At 47.6% G+C, this 20,556-nt stretch overlaps 1 protein-coding gene across 8 annotated transcripts in view; it reads left to right on the top strand.

Moving 5' to 3' along the window:
• The window catches only part of CTPS2 (CTP synthase 2), a 131,118-nt gene that overhangs the window by 26,342 nt on the left and 84,220 nt on the right, over window positions 1–20,556 (top strand). For all 8 annotated transcript variants that reach the window (XR_014835783.1, XR_014835784.1, XM_021080709.2 and 5 more), the window contains 6 exons: window positions 8,262–8,378; window positions 8,524–8,607; window positions 10,131–10,211; window positions 13,690–13,841; window positions 17,640–17,772; window positions 20,409–20,497. Coding sequence is in view for 6 of the 8 variants with exons in the window: in XM_021080709.2 (XP_020936368.1) it covers window positions 8,262–8,378; window positions 8,524–8,607; window positions 10,131–10,211; window positions 13,690–13,841; window positions 17,640–17,772; window positions 20,409–20,497 (656 nt within the window). In the remaining 2 variants the exon portion in view is untranslated. The remainder of the gene's footprint in view (window positions 1–8,261; window positions 8,379–8,523; window positions 8,608–10,130; window positions 10,212–13,689; window positions 13,842–17,639; window positions 17,773–20,408; window positions 20,498–20,556) is intronic.

Raw genomic sequence — 20,556 nt, 5'->3', positions numbered from 1 at the left:
CTTGTCCGCCACTTCCCTTTCTCTCAATGTGCAGAATGAGAGTAACAGCCGTGTACTCCTTATTTAAAGGGCACTTGACCTAACTGCCAGGCAGGACAGTAGAATAATGGGCATTTTGGTTCCTAGAGGCAGACTGCCCAAGTTCAGATTTCTGCCATGACCCCTGACTGGTGTATGGCTTGGTGGTTAAGGGTCTGGAACCAGACTACTTATATCACAACCCAGCTGGGTCACTTACCAGCTGGGTGACATTGGACAAGTCTGCTTAACTTCACTGTGCCTCCGTGTATTCATCTGCCCAATGGAGACAACGTTTTGAGGATTAAGTGAGCCTAGACAGTTAGTGCTTAGATTGTGTCACATCTACAGTGGGTGCTCCAAAATGATGAGCCATTATTAAGATGCTTGGATGACTTTTGGCAAAATACTTCTCAGCGTGTCAATGTATGTCTCTATAACAATATGGTAATGTAATACCGTAATAATAACATGACAGGGTTGTTATGAGAGTGAAATATGATAATATAAAAAGCACTCGGCCATGTCTGGCATTTAGGAAGTGCTCGATAAACACGTTGGCTGCTGTTATTGTCATCATCATCATGTTAAGAAATAACTTCATAAGATCTGTTTTGTTAATAGTGGAGCTGATAATCTTAACATAAATGTACTGTACTATCATATATTTTGTGCTATTATCATAGTATGGTTGATAAACTTAATATAAATGCATAATATAAGTGTGCTTTGCAAAATTTTCTCTCCCTTGGTATTTCTTCTTTCACAGTTTATGAGGAGGAGTTCCCGTCGTGGCTCAGTGGTTAACGAATCCGACTAGGAACCATGAGGTTTCGGGTTCGATCCCAGGCCTCGCTCAGTGAGTTAAGGATCTGGTGTTGCCGTGAGCTGTGGTGTAGGTTGCAGACGCGGTTTGGATCCCACATTGCTGTGGCTCTGGTATAGGCAGGCGGCTACAGCTCCGATTCGACCCCTAGCCTAGGAACCTCCATATGCCGTGGGAGCGGCCCTAAGAAAAGACAAAACAAACAAACAAACAAAAACAACAAAAAAACAATTTATGAGAAAAGAGAAGAAGCTTATTTTATAATTTTAAAAAATCAGAGTATAACAAACACGAAAAGTGCATATATCTCTTTATAAAACTTGATGAAGTTTTTTTTTAATGCCTTTTTTTTTTTTTTTTTTTTTGGTCTTTTAGCTTTTTAGGGCCACATCGGCAGCATATGGAGGTTCCCAGGCTAGGGGTTGACAGTTGGAACTGTAGCCGCCAGCCTGCGCCACAGCCACAGCAATGCCATATCCGAGCCTCATCTTCGATCTATACCACAGCTCACGGCCACGCCAGATCCTTAACCCACTGAGCGAGGCCAGGGATCGAACCCGCAATCTCATGGTTCCTAGTCGGATTTGTTTCCGCTGCACCATGATGGGAACTCCTGATGAAGTTTTATAAACTGAACGTGTCTTCAAAACTAGGCTTGCTTCCTTTAAAAAATATTTACTGTATAATACATGCATAATTTGCAGACATAGCCAGGCAATGCTAAAGACAAATAGTGAGAGAAAAGAGAAAGGCAGGTAAGAGCTCCAGGAAGGGAGTTCCCTGGTGGCTCAGCAGGTTAAGGATCTGGTGTCATTGCTGTGGCTTGGGCCGCTGCTGTGGCACAGGTTCCATCCCTTCCACATACCGTAGGCGCGGCCAAAAAAAAAAAAAAAAAAAAGCTCCAGGAATGTTAACATCTGATATGAGAATGAAGATGTAAACCAGGGCACAGCTTGACACTCCAGCGAGGGAGACTTACACGTCACTCTGTTGATTTTCAGTTTTTAGGATCCATCCCCAATATGCATCAGAGAAACCTTCCAAACAGGAATGTATCATCAACTTTGAAAAGAGGGTTTGCGAGGTGGAGGGGCTGGACGAGTGCTGGAGGGGAACAAGGGAGAGCAGAACCTCATTGCACACTGCAAGGGTCTCCATATCCTGTTAGTACTTGGCTGAGAAAGATGCAAATGTATCTTAGGTTAGGACAGTAACCAGTAGAATTAACAGTTGAGATTGAAATCTGGGGATGGGGGCACCAGAGGGCTGTGTCCTCATCTGTCACGACAGGATGTCAACCTGCCTCCTTTAGAGGATGTCTGAAGTGCCTAAGTCAAGAAAGGTGAGCTGCCGTGGTTAACGAATCTGACTAGGAACCATGAGGCTGCGGGTTCGATCCCTGTCCTTGCTCAGTGGGTTAAGGATCCGGCGTTGCCATGAGCTGTGGTGTAGGTTACAGACGCGGCTCGGATCCCGAATTGCTGTGGCTCTGGCATAGGCCACAGCTCTGACAATGTCAGATCCTTAACCCACTGCGCCACAAGGGAATGTCAAGAGCCTTCTTAACACTGGTCTTCTCGGCTTCTCTAGCTACTGTTTTAGTTGTTGTTTGCAATTTTTTTTTTTTTTTTTTTTTGCTTTTTAGGGCTATTCCCGTGGCATATGGAGGTTCCAAGGCTAGGGGTCAAATCAGAGCTACTGCTGCTGGCCTACACCACAGCCACAGCAACGCCAGATCCTTAACCCACTGAGCAAGGCCAGGGATCGAACCCAAAATGTCATGGTTCCTAGTTGGATTCATTTCCACCGTGCCAGGACAGGAACTCCTCAAATTTTTTTTTTAAAGTTTTATTGAAGTATAGTTGATATACAAGTTTGTGATGATTTCTGCTGTACAACAAAGTGATTCAGTCATACCTGTACACACATCCATGCTAAAATTATGTGTATATTGTGAATTGATGACTAAAATAAATTTAGTTCACATCTGTCATTTGATATAGTTACACATTTTTTTTTTGTGATGAGACTTTTAAGCAACTTTCAGATATAGATTCCTTTCTTTAATAAGAGGCAAAATGGTCATTGCCCATCTCATTAATTTGCTTGCTGCTGCTGCTTTTTTTTTTTTTTTTTTTTGCTTTTTAGGGCCGTATTTGCGGCATATGGAGGTTCCTGGGCTATGGGTCCAATCGGAGCTACAGCTGCTAGCCTGCGCCACAGCCACAGCAACATCAGATCTGAGCTGTGTCTGCGACCTACACCACAGCTCATGGCAACGCCAGATCCTTAACCCACTGAGCGAGGCTAGGGATCGAACCCACAACCTCATGGTTCCTAGTCGGATTTGTTTCCGCTGCACCACGACTGGAACTCCTCATTTGGCTTTGAATAGCCCTTAAAATGTTGTTTTGGCTGATGTTTTCCCTGTTGTGTGGGGAAAGAATTAACTTAGGACTCTGGTGGTAAAAATACTGGAAGTTTCTGATGACACTGATGATAAGGAGGAACCACAGGAGAGGTATGGGACCTTCCAAGTTGGCAGAGAGGGTGCAGTGCCAGTGTAGCCCATGTGGGGGCAGAAGCAGATAATGTTTAAAGTTTTTGCCTCCTTTTTCTGGATTCCCTGCTAACTCCCAGAATACTCCCCATCAGAAACAGAAAATGTCTCCTTAAGGTTTAGGTTAAGTGCAGGCCTCTTTTTTCCTAGAAAAATTTTTTTGCCCTCAGATCCTGATGCATGTGGTTAAGGGAGCACTTACAGCCCTCACCCCTGCTAGTTTCCTGATTGCATGTTTCGTTTCTTGGGTTTCTGTAATTAAGTTTGTCATTCACTTACAGAATGAACATATATTTCTCTCTGTTCCATAGCCAGGAAACTTGAATTTTAATTAGGTTTTGTTATCTGAGCTAAAGTTAGTAAAGAATTTCTTCTGTAGCAATGAAGTCCTAAGACTTCTTAGTTTGATTCTGGTTTTTTTTTTTTTTTTCCCTGTCTTTTTTTTTGCCATTTCTTGGGCCGCTCCCGCGGCATATGGAGGTTCCCAGGCTAGGGGTCGAATCAGAGGGAATCAGTCGACAAAGCCACTGCAGCGCCAGATCCAAGCCGCATCTGTGACCTACACCGCAGCTCACGGCAACACCAGATCCTTAACCCACTGAGGGAGGCCAGGGATCAAACCCGCAACCTCATGGTTCCTAGTCGGATTCGTTAACCACTGGGCCACGCCGGGAACTTCTGATTCTGTTCTAATTATGGTAACAGGTACTAGAACGCTGTGACCCAGGCTTTACATTGAATTTCTTGACTTTTCTGTCCAGTTGTGACCATTGACCTAAACTCCCACTGCTGCGGGCAGGGCTCCAGGCTTGTGCTGGAAATCCGGCAGGCAAGTTCCTGCCCTCATGGGGCTTACAGCCTAGAGCGGTAGAGAGACAGGAAACAAGGATACAAATTAAAGAATGGCACCTGCGCTGTGTTACTAGGAAGGGCACAGACAGGGCGCTTTAGGTGGGCGGTCAGGGTCGGGCTCTCGGAGGGGGGCACAGCTTCTTGGGATGAAGGAGGTGGGTAGGAGGACCTAAGGGACCGGAAGGAAGAGCATGGCCCCTCTGAGGGCCTGGAAGGCTGGTGGGGCTCAAGCACGGAGGTGGGGGCTGGGGAGTAGGGGCATGGGAAAGGGTGGGTGGGAGCGGGAGCAGGAGATGGGATTAGGGACATCTGCAAGGGCCACATCCTGTAGGGCCGCTCAGGGAGTTTAGATTTTATTTTTAGGGAAGCATTGAGCCACTGAGGGCTGTCAGCGCCAGAGAGACATAATCTGAGTTTCAGAGGTCACCATGCTGGGGTATGACAGATGTTTTGTAAGACAGGAGCGGGTGGAAGCTGGGAGGCCGGTTAAGATGAGGGGCAGCCAGCTCTCTCTGTAAAGGGCCAGATAGTAAATACGTTTCCTCTCTGTCACAGCTACTCTCCGCTCTGCCCTGGTGGCGCCAGAGCAGCCCAAGGTCATATGTAAATGAGTGGGCGTGGCCACACTCCAATAGGGCTTCCTGTATAAAAACAGGCGGCAGCCACCCTGGGCCTAGATGGTTGCAGGAAGCCCTGCAGAACATGCTGTCAGCTTGGGTATCTAGAGTGGTAGCAGTGGAGGTGGCAGTGGAGAGATCTGGAAGAACGTTTTGGAGGTATGAGCCACTGGACTGGGGTGGGAGGGAGGATGTCTTCCAGACCTCTCACTTGCACCAGTTAATGGGAGGAGATGCTAAGTAAGCACCCAGACAAACAGGCCTAGGGCTCTAGGGACCAGGAGTTCACTTTGGGACCTGGTAAGTTTGAGTACTTACTGATCCATCTGAGATGTCAAGGGCAAGTTGCCTTCAAACTTGTCAGTGGCGCTGGGAAGAAAAGTCAGGGCTACATGGAGATTTTGCACCCAGTCGAGTAGCTGAAGCCAGGGAAGATGGTGACTTTTGGGCCTGGGCCCACCGTGATCTCTTCCTCCTCAACAGCCAGGTCGTACCACTTAGTGCTCACGGTTTACTTTTTTTTTTGTCTTTTTAGGGCTGCACCCGAGGCATATGAAGGCTCCCGGGCTAGGGGTCTAATCGGAGCTTCAGCTGCCAGCCTACACCACAGCCACAGCAACTCGGGATCTGAGCCTTATCTGTGACCTACACCACAGCTCACGGCAACGCTGGATCCTTAACCCACTGAGCGAGGCCAGGGATTGAACCCACAACCTCATGGTTCCTAGTCGGATTCGTTTCTGCTGTGCCACCACGGGAACTCCTCGTTTGACTCTTGATTATTTTTCTTTAGCTCTGCCTTCTTTTCCTCACCACATTCTGAGCTCCTCAGGAGCATGTGGTCTTAAATTCTTTCCAGCACCTCATTTATAGTGTTGAGCATGCAGTAGAAGCTCAGATGCTGAAGAATTAATGTAAAAATCTGTGTGATAGCCTTTAAGTATTTAAATATGGTGAGGAGGAATGGGTTGCGGTGAATTTTATCCTGTAGAGTAAAATGCTTTAGTAACTTTATTGGAAGTACATTTTAAGTTAGCATTTCTCAAAGGATTACACTGTCAAGAACATTCTCTGGGCTCTTGGTATTACTTGTTTCAGAAGGCCACCGTGTTTTAATAGGAACGATTTAATTTTGGTAGTACCACCATTACTAGGAGACTGTTCAGCTGCATGCAACTGTGTGTGTGTGTGTGTGTGTGTTCATGTGTGTGTGTGTGTTCATGGAGAGAGAGAATGCTCACCATTTCACAGCAGTCAGAGCCAGGTGGATCTCACCTTTCTCATATTGTCACTGAATTTGAATTCTCCCTTCCAGTGGGACCACTGGTAGAAACTAACTGGTCTCACTCTGTGGCCTATATTCTAGAACTTTTTATCTGCTTAGGATTTCCCTTTTTTCCTTTTTTATTGGCCACATCCGAAGCACGTGGAAGTTCTTAGGCCAGGGATCCAACGTGCGCCATAGCAGTGACTTGAGCTGCTGCAGTGTCAATACCAGATCCCTAAATACTAGGCTACCAGGAAACTCTAACCCTTCTCTTTTCTTAAAGTGCTCCTTAAAAAACATTTTTTTTTTTTGAGTTCTTGTCCTGGCACAGCAGAAACGAAACCAACTAGTATCCATAAGGATGCTGGTTCGATACCTGGCCTCGCTCAGTGGGTCATGGATCTGACATTGTCGTGAGTTGTGGTGTAGGGTGCAGATGGGGCTCGGATCCTGTGTTGCTGTGGCTGTGGTGTAGGCTGGCAGCTACAGCTCTGATTTGACCCTAGCCTGGGAACCTCCATATGCCTTGAGTGTGGCCCTAAAAAAAGGCAAAAAAACTTTTTTTTTTTTTTTTTTTTTTTTTGATCTTGATCTTGGTAAGATGAAGGATTGACAGCCTTATAGTGTGTGCATTCTGGCAGAGGGCTGGGAGGAGGGGGCATTCTATTTTCTTTTTTTTTTTCTTTTTTTTGGCCACATCCATGGTAGTTTTGGGGATAGGGATCAAACCCATGCTCCAGCAGTGACCCAAGCCACTGTAGTGACAATGCTGGATCCTTAACCTGCCAGGTCACACAATAACTCCCCACTGCACATGGAAGTTCCTGGGACAGGGAGTGAATCTGAGCCACAGCTGTGACCTACACTGCAGCGGTAGCAATGCTGGATACTTTAACCCACTGCGCTGGGCTGGGGATTGAATCCGCCCCTCTGCAGTGACCCGAGCCACTTCAGTTAGATTTTTAACCCACTGTATCACAGCAAGAACTCAATCCAGATCATTCTTTTTTTTTTTTTTTTTTTTTTTTTTTTTTTTTGGTCTTTTTGCTATTTCTTGGTCTTGGGCCGCTCCCGCGGCATATGGAGGTTCCCAGGCCAGGGGTTGAATCGGAGCTGTAGCCACCAGTCTACGCCAGAGCTACAGCAATGCGGGATCTGAGCCGCGTCTGCAACCTACACCACAGCTCACGGCAACGCCGGATCGTTTACCCACTGAGCAAGGGCAGGGATTGAACCCGCAACCTCATGGTTCCTAGTCGGATTCGTTAACCACTGTGCCACGATGGGAACTCCTCGACCCAGATCATTCTTAAACCTCTCCTTGGTGGTTCCATCATGGCACAGCGAGTTAAGGGTCTGGCATTGCATAGGTTTGGTCCCTGGCCTGATCGCTGGCCCAGGAACTTCCACATGCCTCGGGTGCAGCCAAAATAAAAGCTCTCCTTGACCTTGTCCCCCCCCCCTTTTTTTGTCTTTTTGTCTTTTCTAGGGCCGTACCCACGGCATATGGAGGTTTCCAGGCTAGGGGTCTAATCAGAGCTGTAGCCGGAGCGTATGCCACAGCCACGGCAGATCTGAGCCTGCACCACAGCTCCCAGCAACGCCGGATCCTCAACCCATAATCGAGGTCAGGGATGGAACTCGCAACCTCTTGGTTCCTAGGTGGATTCGTTAACCACTGAGCCATGACAGGAACTCCTCCATCCCCTTCTCGACCCTTTGATTCCTCTCTTACTTGTCTCACTGGCTGTATTATATTCCATCCCTTGTGTGGATTTTACCTTCTAGTCTTCACTTTCTCTCCCCTGGCTTCATCTCCCTCTTAAATATACAGTGCTTTTCTTTTTCATTTCTAACAGCTTTAGTGAGGTTTAACTTACATAGCATACATTTCACCTATGATATAAGTGGACGATTCAGTGGTTTTTAGTATATTTACAGACTTCTGTCCTGTGCCGTCATCAGACTTCAGTTCTTTTGCTTCGTGTGTTAAGAATTGTTCTATCATTGTACAACTATAAATGTAATACATTCATTGAGTAATAAAAAAAAATTGTTCTCTTAGTCTCTGTACCAGGGAAAATAATTTGATCTCTCGTGTCTTTTTCTCCCCGTCTGCAGCTGGGTGGCACCATCGGAGACATCGAAGGAATGCCCTTTGTGGAAGCGTTCAGACAATTCCAGTTTAAAGCGAAAAGGGAAAATTTCTGTAATATCCATGTTAGCCTTGTCCCCCAGGTGAGCTTTCCAGTTAAGTGTGTAGTCAGTAAGCCCTGTGGGCCTTTCTGTGATTCTCTTTATTCCACGTGTTAAACCAGAGAGCCACACATTGTCCAGGAGAGCTACATGTCCGTGGTACTAACAGTGGCCCATTGCCTTCCAGCCCAGTGCTACCGGAGAACAGAAGACCAAACCTACACAGAACAGTGTCCGTGCGCTGAGGGGGTTAGGCCTGTCTCCCGACCTGGTGAGTTAAGGAAAGTGGGTAAATTTTGTGGAATAGGCTGATCATTCCTTTTTTCTTTTTTTTTGTCTTTTCTAGGGCCGCATCCGCAGCATATGGAGGTTCCCAGGCTAGGGGTCTCATTGGAGCTGTAGCCGCCGGCCTACACCACAGCCACAGCAACGCGGGATCCGAGCCGTGTCTGCGACCTACGCCACAGCTCACGGCAACGCCAGATCCTTAACCCGCTGATCGGGACCAGGAATTGAACCCACAACCTCATGGTTCCTAGTCGGATTCATTAACCACGGACCCACGACGGGAACTCCCAGGCTGATCATTTCTTAATCTCTTATGTTGTCTGAGTCCTTTCTAGCTCTCAGATGGTTCCTGTGACTGAGCTTTTTGCATCTGGGAGCTGGGGAAGGCTTCTTCCCTCAGCCTCGCATGTCTAAATTGGTTCCCTGTTCTTCTGCAGTCCCTCATTTGACGGGCTCTATTGAGTGTAGCGTCCTGCCACCTGTAAGGGAAGTTTTACTGTGACCTCTTCTCCACTCCTTGCCCACATTTGTCTAGAGCTGCCTTTGCACCCTGGCGGTACCGTTGAGTAGTCAGGGCAGCCACAGCATGACTGCAAAACTCAAGGTTTTTTTACCATCTGGCCCTTTAGACAGCTTTGCCAACCCTTGGGCTAGCTCTGTCTTTATAGTTTTTATTTATTTATTTTTTAAAGTATAGTTGATTTACAGTGTTCTGTCTGGTTTTTATTTTGTTTTCAGCTGCACCTGCAGCATATGGAATTTCCCAGGCTAGGGGTCAAATTGGAGCTGCGGCTGAAGCCTAGCTCTGTGGCCACAGCAACGCCAGATCCTACCTACACCACAGCTGGCGGCAATGCCGGATCCTTAACCTACTGAGAGAAGCCAGGGATCAAACCTGCAGCCTCATGGAGACTATGTCAGGTCCTTAACCCACTGACCCGCATTGGCAACTCCTCTGTTCTTAGAGTCTTTTTGTGTGTGTTTTTGCCTTTTCTAGGGCTGCTCTTGCGGCATATGGAGGTTTCCAGGCTACGGGTCTCATCGGAGCTGTAGATGCTGGCCTACACCACAGCCATAGCAACGCAGGATCCGAGCCACGTCTGTGACCCACACCACAGCTCACTGCAACGTGGGATCCTTAACCCACTGAGCAAGGCCAGGGATCGAATCCGAAACCTCATGGTTCCTAGTCGCATTCGTTAACCACTGGGCCATGACGGGAACTCCTCTTCTTAGAGTTTTAAAGAAGTAACATCTACGAGCCTTGAGCCTGCACTAGAAATACCTTGACATGTCTTGCTGGTGGATTTCTGTTGGGTTTGGTTGCTTGTATTAGTGCTCAGACCAATTTCTAGCAGCCCAGTGCAACTCCCAGGATGGAGATGCGCACACGCCATCAAGTCTCCTGCAGCAAAAGAGAATTAATGTAGCGTCCCCCTGAAAAGCAGCGGCCGTGTGAGCCGCCCAATTCCTGCCTGCTAACCCGCGCGTAATCGACTTTGACAGATTGTCTGCCGAAGCTCAACGCCCATCGAAATGGCTGTGAAGGAAAAGATTTCCATGTTTTGTCACGTGAAGCCCGAACAGGTCAGTGCTGCTCTTTAGATCTGATTGCCTCGCAGGCACTTCTGCTGATGCCAGCGTTTTATACCTCTTAAATGAGCAGATTACTTTCCACAACATTTATAAAAGCTTCGGGGGACTCGCACGCAGCTAGTGAACAGTCTTGAGACTCCTGACTCCTTAGACAGACTGCATGTTGCCTTGCATAATCCCCCCTTCAATGTCGAGCAGAGGCACGAAACCAGGTGGGCTTTTTAACTCACAGCCTGCCCTCTAGAGAAGGAACCCTTTGAAGCCTGCTCCTCACGTCTTTATCTTGTCTTCCCGGGCCACTTACGGCTGTTGCTTTGATTTCTTCTTTGTACTCGTCACAGCTTCATTTGCCCCAAACCACACGTGACGGTGACATTCACACTGTCACTTGCAATTACATCAGTGGCCTCAGTTCATTTCATTGCTACAAAAACTACTGTGATTGGGGCGCAGGTCCTCTGCTCCACAGGACTTGCCACCCGGGCATCCGAGAGCCAGCTCTTCTTTTTTCCTTCATGCGCTTATCTCTGTCTCTCGCTTGCAGTCAGGCTCAGGCACAAGGGATCCGAGCTTAAAAGGTGATATGATGGGGGCTCGGGAAGAGGCTGAGGTTCGGCAGAAACCTTTTATTTTCTTCAGATTAGCTCAGGGTTCTCTAAAGCCTGAGCACCGCCTCATCAGATTCCTGTGTCTCAGGGGGAAGGCTGAGTATTCACTGCCTGATGCTTCAGGGTCAGTGCCCAAGTCTCAAACACTTTGACAAATGTGATGGAAGGTTGAAAGCTCTCTTGTATCTGTATGTCATCAAGTCGTTTTGGGTTTGTTCAATTGTTTCTCGTAAATAGTATTTTGGGTGTGCAGACATTTAACGTGGTTTCCGAAATTGAAGGAAGATACAGTTTTTAGAGCTGGGTTGCTGGGAGCTGTGAGAACAGAAGTCACAGTCCAAACTTTCAACCATATGAGATTTATTCTTTTTTTTTTTTTTTTTTTTTTTTTTTTTAGGGCCACTCCCACGGCACATGGAAGTTTCTGGCTAGGGGTTGAATGGGAGCTATTGCTGCCGGCCAACACCACAGCCACAGCAACATCAGATTCGAGCCACATCTGCGACCTACACCACAGCTCACGGCAGTGCCGGATCCTTAACCCACCGAGCAAGGCCAGGGATCGAACCTGTGTCCTCATGAATGCTAGTCAGATTCATTTCCGTTGAGCCATAACAGGAGCTTCTCTCTCATGTCTTAATTCCTGGCGAACTTGCACTTAGAGCTCTTCTTAGCTGGATTGGCGAGGACGGGTCAGCAGGCATCTCTGTGGATGTGCTCTGTTACCATGATACCTGAAAAAATGTCTGGCCTGGAGGATAAATGAGTAAATAGCCCTACATGCCACGCCTTCCACTGTGGGAGTTGTGGCTGCCCAGGGATTTAATTTAATTTAATTTAATCTAAATTTTTTCTTTTCTTTTTTTGTCTTTTTGCCTTTCCTGAGGCCGCTCTTGCGGCATATGGAGGTTCCCAGGCTAGGGGTCAAATCGGAGCTGTAGCCACAAGCCTACGCCAGAGCCACAGCCACGCCAGATCCAAGCTGTGTCTGCAACCTACACCACAGCTCATGGCAAGGCCGGACCCTTCAACCCACTGAGCAAGGCCAGGGATCGAGCCCGCAACCTCATTGGAATCCTAGTTGGATTCGTTAACCACTGCGCCACAAAGGGAACTCCCAGAGGTTTAATTTTAATTAGTAGTTGGGATGGAACCTCATGTCAGTGACATCCTAGCACTGTGAACCTCATGGTAGAAGGCGTAAGTGAGACGCAGTGGTCTTTGTTTTTCCCCCCTGGCTGCCCCCATGGCATATGGAAGCTCCCCAGCCAGGGATAGAATCCAAACCAGAGCTGTTACCTAGGCCACAGCTGCAACAGTGCTGCATCCTTAACCCACTGTGCCGGGCCCAGGATGGAACCAGAGTCTCTACAGACACAAGCCGGATCATTAACCCACTGCCTCACGGTGGGAACGCCGAGACACGATGGTCTTAGCTATCAAGTTGTCGATGTCCAAATAGCTAAGGCACCCTCATCTGGATAGCTATGGGTTTGGAACGACTGAACACACAGAGTTGGCAGAATGCTTCCTAGCATTTACTTAGCGTGTGGCAGATCCTCACATGCCCCCCAGTAGCCCTTTGTACTTGAGAGGGTGGTGAGAGCTCGTTGGGGTAAGTGAAAAACAGCCACACCACCTGGCATGTAAAAGCGCCTGTCTCCTCTCTTTGGTGTAACTAATTTCACTGTGCTCAATGTGTGCTTGTAAATTTACCCAAATGAAGGCAGCAGACCAAAGCAGCTACGACAGCAGCGGCCCCAACAAATGAATCCACAAACAAACTGCACGCCCACACTTAGCAGACAAGGTGTGTGAGTTCGCTGTGACTGCTTTAATCTCGGCTTAGAACATGGTGCCTTGGGCGTTGCGTCTTGGATGTTGACATACGGCATCCGTGTTGCTTGTATCTGACATCACCCGGGGGTCCTGCAGTTCAACGCAGACACTAACTACCTGGCGTGGGCGTCAGACTCCGCCGCTTTCAGGGCTCAGTCCTTTAGAAGACTGCCCTGCACTTCCGACGCCAGCCGCAGGTTTCCGTTGTCCCAAGCCACCTGCCCTCCTGCCTGGCCGACTACAACTCAGAAGTTTCCCATAGCCCCTTCGGGTTTGATCATTCCTTAGAATGGCTCACAGAGCTCAGGAAAGCGCTGTACTTGCAATCACTGTTTGATGATAGAGGGTGCACATGAAGAGCCAGAGGAAGAAACACACAGGGCAGGAGAGTCCCAGGCACAAGAGCTCGTGTCCCTGTGGAGTCAGGGTGCACCTCGCTCCTGCGCCATCTGTACATTCACCAACCAGGATGCTCCCCAGCCCCCACGTTCTGAGTTTTTCTTGGGTTTCATTATGTAGGCATGATTAACTCTCTCGTCTTGTGCTGGAACTCACTCTCTGGTCCCCATCTCTTCCGTGGAGGTGAGGTGGCTGAAAGCTCCAGCCTTCTAGTCACTTGCTTGGCTTTTCTAGTGACCACCTGCCATCCTGAAGTCATCTGGGGTCACCCTGAGTCACCTTGTTAACCTAACAAAGTTACTCTTCTAACTCAGGAAATTTCAAAGGGTTTTGAAGCCCTGTGCCAGGGACTAGGAACAAAGACCATATATGTGTACGTATAGTTATTCTACTACAGCTTCCACGGTTCCAGATGTAGAAAAATGAGTTGGAAGTGTTTTGTAATTAGATCAAACTAACCTTGTGTTCATTCTGACTCCTGTTTAGGTTGCTGGGTTCTGGTTTCCTTGTGTCAGGATAAGTAAACTGCCATCTCTCTTGGGTTTTGGCTCATTTTTTGAGTTCATTCCTGAGGCATGTTTGAGTCATTCATTAAATAACGGTATTTTATCATCATTCATCAGGTCATATGTATCCACGATGTTTCTTCCACCTACCGAGTGCCTGTGCTTTTGGAGGAACAAGGCATCGTTAAATATTTTAAAGAGAGATTGGATCTGCCCATTGGGGATTCTGCAAGTAATTTGCTTTTCAAGTGGAGAAATATGGCTGACAGGTACTGTAAAAGGAATTGCTAATGTCATCTTGAATAATTCTTGGCGTTGGGGTTAGGACTGAATTGTACCTTAAAAGGTAGCTGTGTAGCATTCCACTCTCTACATGGGTATGTTTGGTTCTGGAAATATCCAAGGCTCTAGCATATTGTTAGGGTATTTTGCTGTACATTTCAAAGATTTCCAGGCCCTTTGATTTTGCTCTACTTAAAGCAGAGTGAATTGGAGGAATCTGGATTCCAGAATTGAAAAAAAAAAAAAAATTGTGGAAGCATTTTGATTTCCTAGTTCATTGTTTAGTTTTTGAGACAAGGTTTGTCTAATTTGATGTGGTTTTCAGATTAAATCCCCATCCCCTGTTTCTTTTATGAACTGTAAATGAAGCGTGACTCCATAAAAGTCCTGGCTGCTGACTTCTCATGCAGCTGAGGTCGCGGCAGCAGTGAAGCAGTTACATGAAGGCTCTGGTGTTGCCAAGGGGTTCTCATCACAAGAAAAAAAATTGTAACTATGTGCGGCAATGGCTGTTAACTAGAATTAGTAGAGTCATCGTTTTGTACTATATTGAATCATTATGTTGTACACCTGGAACTAATGTAATGCTGTGTGTCAATTATATGTCAATGCAAAAAATGTAAGCTCTGGTGTCAGGCCCCATGGATTCAGGCCCCAGCACTTCCTTTCAGAGCTGTGTGAGTTGGGACAGATGACTTAACCTCTCTGGGCTTGTTCTCCCACCCATATATAACTGGGGGATACTAGCAACCACACTATGGCAATTATGGGAGAAAAAGCATCAGGCCTTAACATCATATCAGGCACTATTGGTTACTTATGTCGGTAACAATAATTAAAATGATTTGCTGGTGACAAACCCACTTACCTTTGGTAGATTGAAAGCTCTTTTGCCCTTTCGGTTAATTAATTAATTAATTAATTAATTTTTTTTATTCTCACGGCCCTGTTTATTTTTTTAATTTTCTAAAAATGATTTTTATTTTTTCCATTATAGTTGGTTTATATCCCCTTTCACTTTAAAACTTAAAAAGTGCTTTGGAATTTCTGGGACAAGGAGTTCTTGCTGTGGCACAGTGGGTTAAGGATCTGGCATTGCCACAGCTGTGGTGTAGGTTACAGCTGTGGCTTGGATTGGATCCCTGGCCTGGGAATGTCCATATGCCGCCAACAAAAGAAAAAAAAAAAAAAAAGATTTTCTGGGGCAAGCAGGATCAGGAACAAATCGCATCTTCTGAACTTAGGTACTCTGCCCCCCAGAATGCTTAAGAACTCAGTCCCTTTGTAGGAATTTTCGGAGTAGCTTGGGGCTGATCCTCTTTAAGCATTAGAAACTTTAATATTTTCACTCTTTGTATTGGAAATAGTTTTAAATTACATGCTATGCCTCTGTGCTTTTTTTTGCCATTTCCTGGGCCGCTCCCACTGCATATGGAGGTTCCCAGGCTAGGGGTCGAATCGGAGCTTCAGCTGTCGGCCTACGCCAGAGCCACAGAGGATCCAAGCCACGTCTGCGACACACACCACAGCTCACGGCAACATGGGATCCTTAACCCACTGAGCAAGGCCAGGGATCGAACTCGCAACCTCATGGTTCCTAGTCGGATTCATTAACCACTGAGCCACGAGGGGAACTCCTGCCTCTGTGCTTTTTCAAGCAAGTGTTTGGTGTTTCGTTTCCTGTGGCTGCTGTAACAGGTTAGCACAAGCTGGGGGGCTTAACACAACAGAAATCTGTTCTGTCAAGGTTGTGGGGGTCAGAAGTCCAAAGTCAAGGCATCAGCACGGTTGGTTTCTTCCGGAGTTCTGGGGGCGAATCTGTACCATGCAGCTCTCCTGGCTTCCTTGGTGTTCCATGGCTTGTGGCCACGTCACTCCAGTCTCTGCCTCTGTTGTCGCATGTCCTCCTTCTTTGTGTCTTCCTCTTTTCTCAGGATGCTTGTCCTTATCTTAGGGCCCATTCTAATCCAAGACGAGCCCATCTGGAGATTCTTAACTTAACTGCACCTGGAAAGACCTTTTTTTTCCAGATAGGTTCACATTCATTGGTTCTGGGGGACATATGCTTTTTGGGGGCCACCATTCAGCTCACGTGAGGCTTCAGGCAGAGGGGAGAGTGAACATCGGTCCCTCTGCGTCACGTTGGCCGTGTTGTTGGTTCACTGGTCGTGGCGGGACGAAGTGGCCATCCTCTAGGCCCTGTCCCCTCTGCGCAGCCCGCAGAGAGATACTAGGAGGCAGGCAGAGAGGTCACAGGGGCAGGCCTGATCGCAGAGGTCCAGTGCTGCGCAGAGGCGAAGCTGGAAGGGAGGACAACCCTGCCCTCCTGGGAACCTTCCTGCGAAGCCCACCCCACGCCTGCCTCCCCTCAGCAGCTCACAGCCGTGTCAGCTGCCTGCCTCACACCCAGCTGACGGCCGAAGGGGGAGCACGAGGCAGGAGCAGGAGGCAGGTGCTTGGCTGGTCGGGGCAGTGCTCCGGGAGCCCGGCCTGGGCGGCAGCTGGCCTCCTTCCTCCACTGGCCTGACCCAGCGGCCTCCCCTGTCCTTCCAGCTGCCAGGTGACTCCTTCCCCAGGAAGACCAGACAAAGGTGAGTGGAAGCGGGGGTGGCGCTGCTGACCGCAGCCCTGCGTCCTTCCCGGGAGCAGAGCCCATGTCCCTCCATCAGAGGAGGGGTGAGATCGGGTGAGGGCTGGGCCAGCGCCCACGGGCCATACTCTGGGATGGGACGCACCGACCTCTGCCGTCATCTTGGCCTGACCCCACCTTGCTTTGTTCCCTGCGTCCTTGCCTTAGAGCTGGGTGGCAGGCAGGCAGTCTCCAGAGCGACATAAAATTAAGTAGCAAGTTGAAGGTTTAGCCTCTTTCTCTCACGCTCTTCCTAGAAAGTCACCTTTGCTGTCGGTTTTGACTTCTTAGCTCCTTGTGCTTTTTTCTTCTTCCAGCCTCTTCCCATCACGCTTCTCTTTCGCTCTTTGCAGATGTTGATACGAAAGAGGAATATTTCTCATCCTGGTAACATTTTTGTTCTTGGGTGTTTGGGGAACAGGTTGCCCCCGAAGCCCTAAAAAATCTTCAGCCCTAAATAACATTTCCACATACTTAGTACCAGACCAGACATTTTTCATGTCCTTTGAACAGATCTCCTGACAAAAGCAACAGTAAAGATTGTGTCTCTGATGGTAAAATGTGATTGAGTGTCTTACGTAGAATGGAATTTTCTCATAAAAATGATCCAAGTGGCTTATAATATTTTAAATAGTTCAGCACCATTCTTCAGGAATGCCACAAATAACCTGGCTTTTGTGGGCCAGCTGGGAATGTAGCAGTTTTTAATGTAGACACTTTGAATGCATTTTCTTATAGAGTGTCACCTTACAAAGTTAATATTAGAGTGTCTCCTTTTGACACTGAGAATGCGTTTTCTTATGCAGTGTCACCTTAGAAATGAATTTAAGGACAGCTCATGTTTATGAGATGGGGAGAAGTTTTTTCTTTTAATTTTGAATGCTTTTGCCTTTTTCTCTGATATCCTCTTCTCGAATTTATCACTGTGCCTGCTTATGTAAGTCAATGTTGGGCTTTCTCGTGATTTTGAAATCTCTTGGAGTACAGATTTTTGTTCTTTCGGCGTGGGGAGGGGATTTGAGTCAAGTACATCAAATTCAAGGCATGTCTGCTCGTCAGGTTTTAAAAAGTGCCTTGGGATAAGAACAGCGGCTGTCCTTATGCTTGTGATGTGTTGTCACATGCATATAACCTTTAAGCTTGTTTTCCTTCCCAGGTATGAAAGGTTACAGAAAACGTGTTCCATAGCCCTGGTTGGCAAGTACACCAAGCTCAGGGACTGCTACGCCTCCGTGTTCAAAGCCCTGGAACACTCAGCTTTGGCCATCAACCACAAGTTGAATCTGATGGTGAGGCCCCACCTGTTCTGCGTATTTCAGTCCTTCATCGTGGCAGCTTGTGTCGCAGACAGGCAGGTTGTCCTGAAGGGTCCCCAAGCCCACCTCCTGGATCGGTGATTCACCAGGAGGACTCCCAGGACTAAGCCTACGCCTGTCCTCACGATTATGACTTACTACAGTGCTAGGATGCAGAGCCAACTCAGCAAAGGCAAGAGGCACATGGGATGAAATCTGGGGGAGACCAGACGCAAACTCCCAAGAGTCCTCCTGCAGCGGAGTCACAGAGGACATGCTTAAGTCCCCTAGCAGGGAGCTGTGACAACACATGTGAAGTGCTGTCTACCAGGGAAGCTTGTGAGAGACTCAGTGCCCAGGGTGTGACGGGGGGCTGGCCACGTGGGTGCCCTCTGCCTACGGAGTGTCACAATTCCAGACTCCCAGGAGGAACGCAGGTGTTCTGCACACATCATATTGTTTCTACAAATACTGTGGGCACAGGGAGCCACTCTTACCAGTTCTGGGAATGGCGAGAACCCTCCCCAAATCCACATTTCCAGCTGCCAGCCAAGGGCCGGCACAAGCAGGCCTTTCCAAGGAAAGTGGTCAGACCTGCCATGTTAACTGCTCTTCTACATGTAGGTTTAAGGCACAGTTTCTGAAATGAGGCTTTGGACATTTGGGGACATATGTACTTCATGGTCATTTAAGTATTTTGTGTTTACCTGATAAAATAATGGAACTTTCCCCCCCTTTAGCACTGGAATTGAGTCCAGATTTTTAAAATGCCATATATCTGGCAAAGTGATTATTTGTTTTTTATTTTTCTAATTTTTTTTTGCTTTTTAGGGCTGCACCAGCAGCATAGGGAGATTCCCGGGCTGGGGGTCCAATCAGTAGCCCACAGCTGCTGGCTTACACCACAGCCACGGCAACATCAGATCGGAGCCGCATCTGGGACCGACACCACAGCTCATGGCAATGCCACAACCTTAATCCACTGAACAAGGCAGGGGTTCAAACCTGCATCCTCACAGAGGCAACATCAGGTCTTTAACCCACTGAGCCACAATGGGAACTCCTCTCATTGCTTTTTAATCTATTTTTATTTTTGGTCACGCCTGCAGCATGCAGAAATTCCCGGGCCAGGGACTGAACCTGTGCCATGGCAGCAACAAGGCTGTATCCTTAACCTGCTGGGTCATCAGAGAACTCCTTTCTAATCAGTTTTTATTTTTGATTTTCCAAGAAATACTTTCCTTCCTGTCCTTGTTCCTCTAAGTCCCCCAGGTCCTCATAGAAAAAAACAATAGAAAATCAGTTTTTTTTTTTTTTTTTTTTTTTTTTGGTCTTTTTAGGGCCACACCTCATGGTTCCTAGTCGGATTCGTTTCCGCTGCACCACAACGGGAACTCCAGAAAATCAGTTTTAATACAAATTTTATAAAGTGAATTTTTTTTTTTTTTCTTTTAAGGGTCACACCTGCAGCATATGGAAGCTCCCAGGCTAGGGGTTGAATCGGAGTTGCAGCTGCTGGCCAACACCACAGCCACAGCAACACCAGATCCTCAACCCACTGAGCGAGGCCAGGGATCGAACCTTCGTCCTCATGAATACTGGTCAGATTCGTTTCTGCTGAGCCACGATGGGGACTCCTAAAATTTTTGTACCTTAAGATATATTCAGATAGTACTTTTTAAAACAGAAATACCAAGATAATATAGATATATACGGACCATTATGTACATAGGAATTGTTGTCCATGTTTTTCCTAAACTAGAATTCTTTGTCAGTGGCTTCCACTAAGGACTGTTTGAATCTTGGGCTTGCGCTGTGTTTATCCTGCCTGACTTGTGCGGGAAGCCACCAAGTGGTTTTCAGTCTTTCATCTGTTTCCCTCACTGTGCCAGCCAGAGTGATCTTTTTAAAATCACTCCGTTCTGGAGTTCCCGTTGTGGCTCAGTGGTTAACGAATCCGACTAGGAACCATCAGGTTGCGGGTTCGATCCCTGGCCTTGCTCAGTGGGTTGAGGATCCCGCATTGCCGTGAGCTGTGGTGTAGGTCAAAAAGACAAAAATAAATAAATAAACACAATCACTCTGTTCCTTAAGACCTTTCAGTGGCTTCCAGTGTAAACTTTTCCCTTGCTGGGTGGAGCTTCTTTTGAGGTCCCTGGAGTGGTCACTGCTCTCTTTCCTCTGTGGTTCCTTTGTGGGGCTCCCCCCATCTCCCGCTCACCTTTCCCACTGGCTCCCCACTGCACAGACGTGCGCAGGTGCCCAGCTTACGTCCCCTCGTCCTTGAGGGCTTCGCCTCTCGGACATCCCCTCCCTGGAGAGCTTCCCGAAGGCAGCCCTTCTCTTCCTTTCTCCAGCCCGCGTCTGGATCAGCTCTGGCTCCTGGTTCCTTCCGCAGCTTTCTCTTCATTGCCCATCACAGCCATTATCTCCCAGTGGTTTGGTTTCGGAATCTCCCCCAAAGATTATAAGAGCCGCAGGACAGAGGTGGTGCTTTTCAATGCCAAGTGACCACTACTGTGTCTGCATAATAGGTAGTGATTTCGTAACCGTGTCAGTGTTAGTTGTCTCTAGTATGTTCCAGTATTTATTGTTCCGAAATGTCCCTTTAATCTGTTGCATGTTTTTAGTACATAGACTCCATCGATCTGGAGCAGACCACCGAAACTGAGGACCCTGTGAAATTCCACGAAGCTTGGCAGAAGCTCTGCAAAGCTGAGTGAGTACCGAGCACCGTCCACGCCATTTAGGACAGCGCTACTGTGATTTCCCCGTAAT

Source organism: Sus scrofa, chromosome X, assembly GCF_054392235.1.
Source record: "Sus scrofa isolate SSC_HxYL_T2T_F1_AM1 chromosome X, Sscrofa_HxYL_maternal_Yorkshire_Landrace_v2.0, whole genome shotgun sequence".
NCBI classification, from domain to species: Eukaryota; Metazoa; Chordata; class Mammalia; order Artiodactyla; family Suidae; genus Sus; species Sus scrofa.
This window is presented reverse-complemented; position numbering and strand designations above follow the sequence as displayed.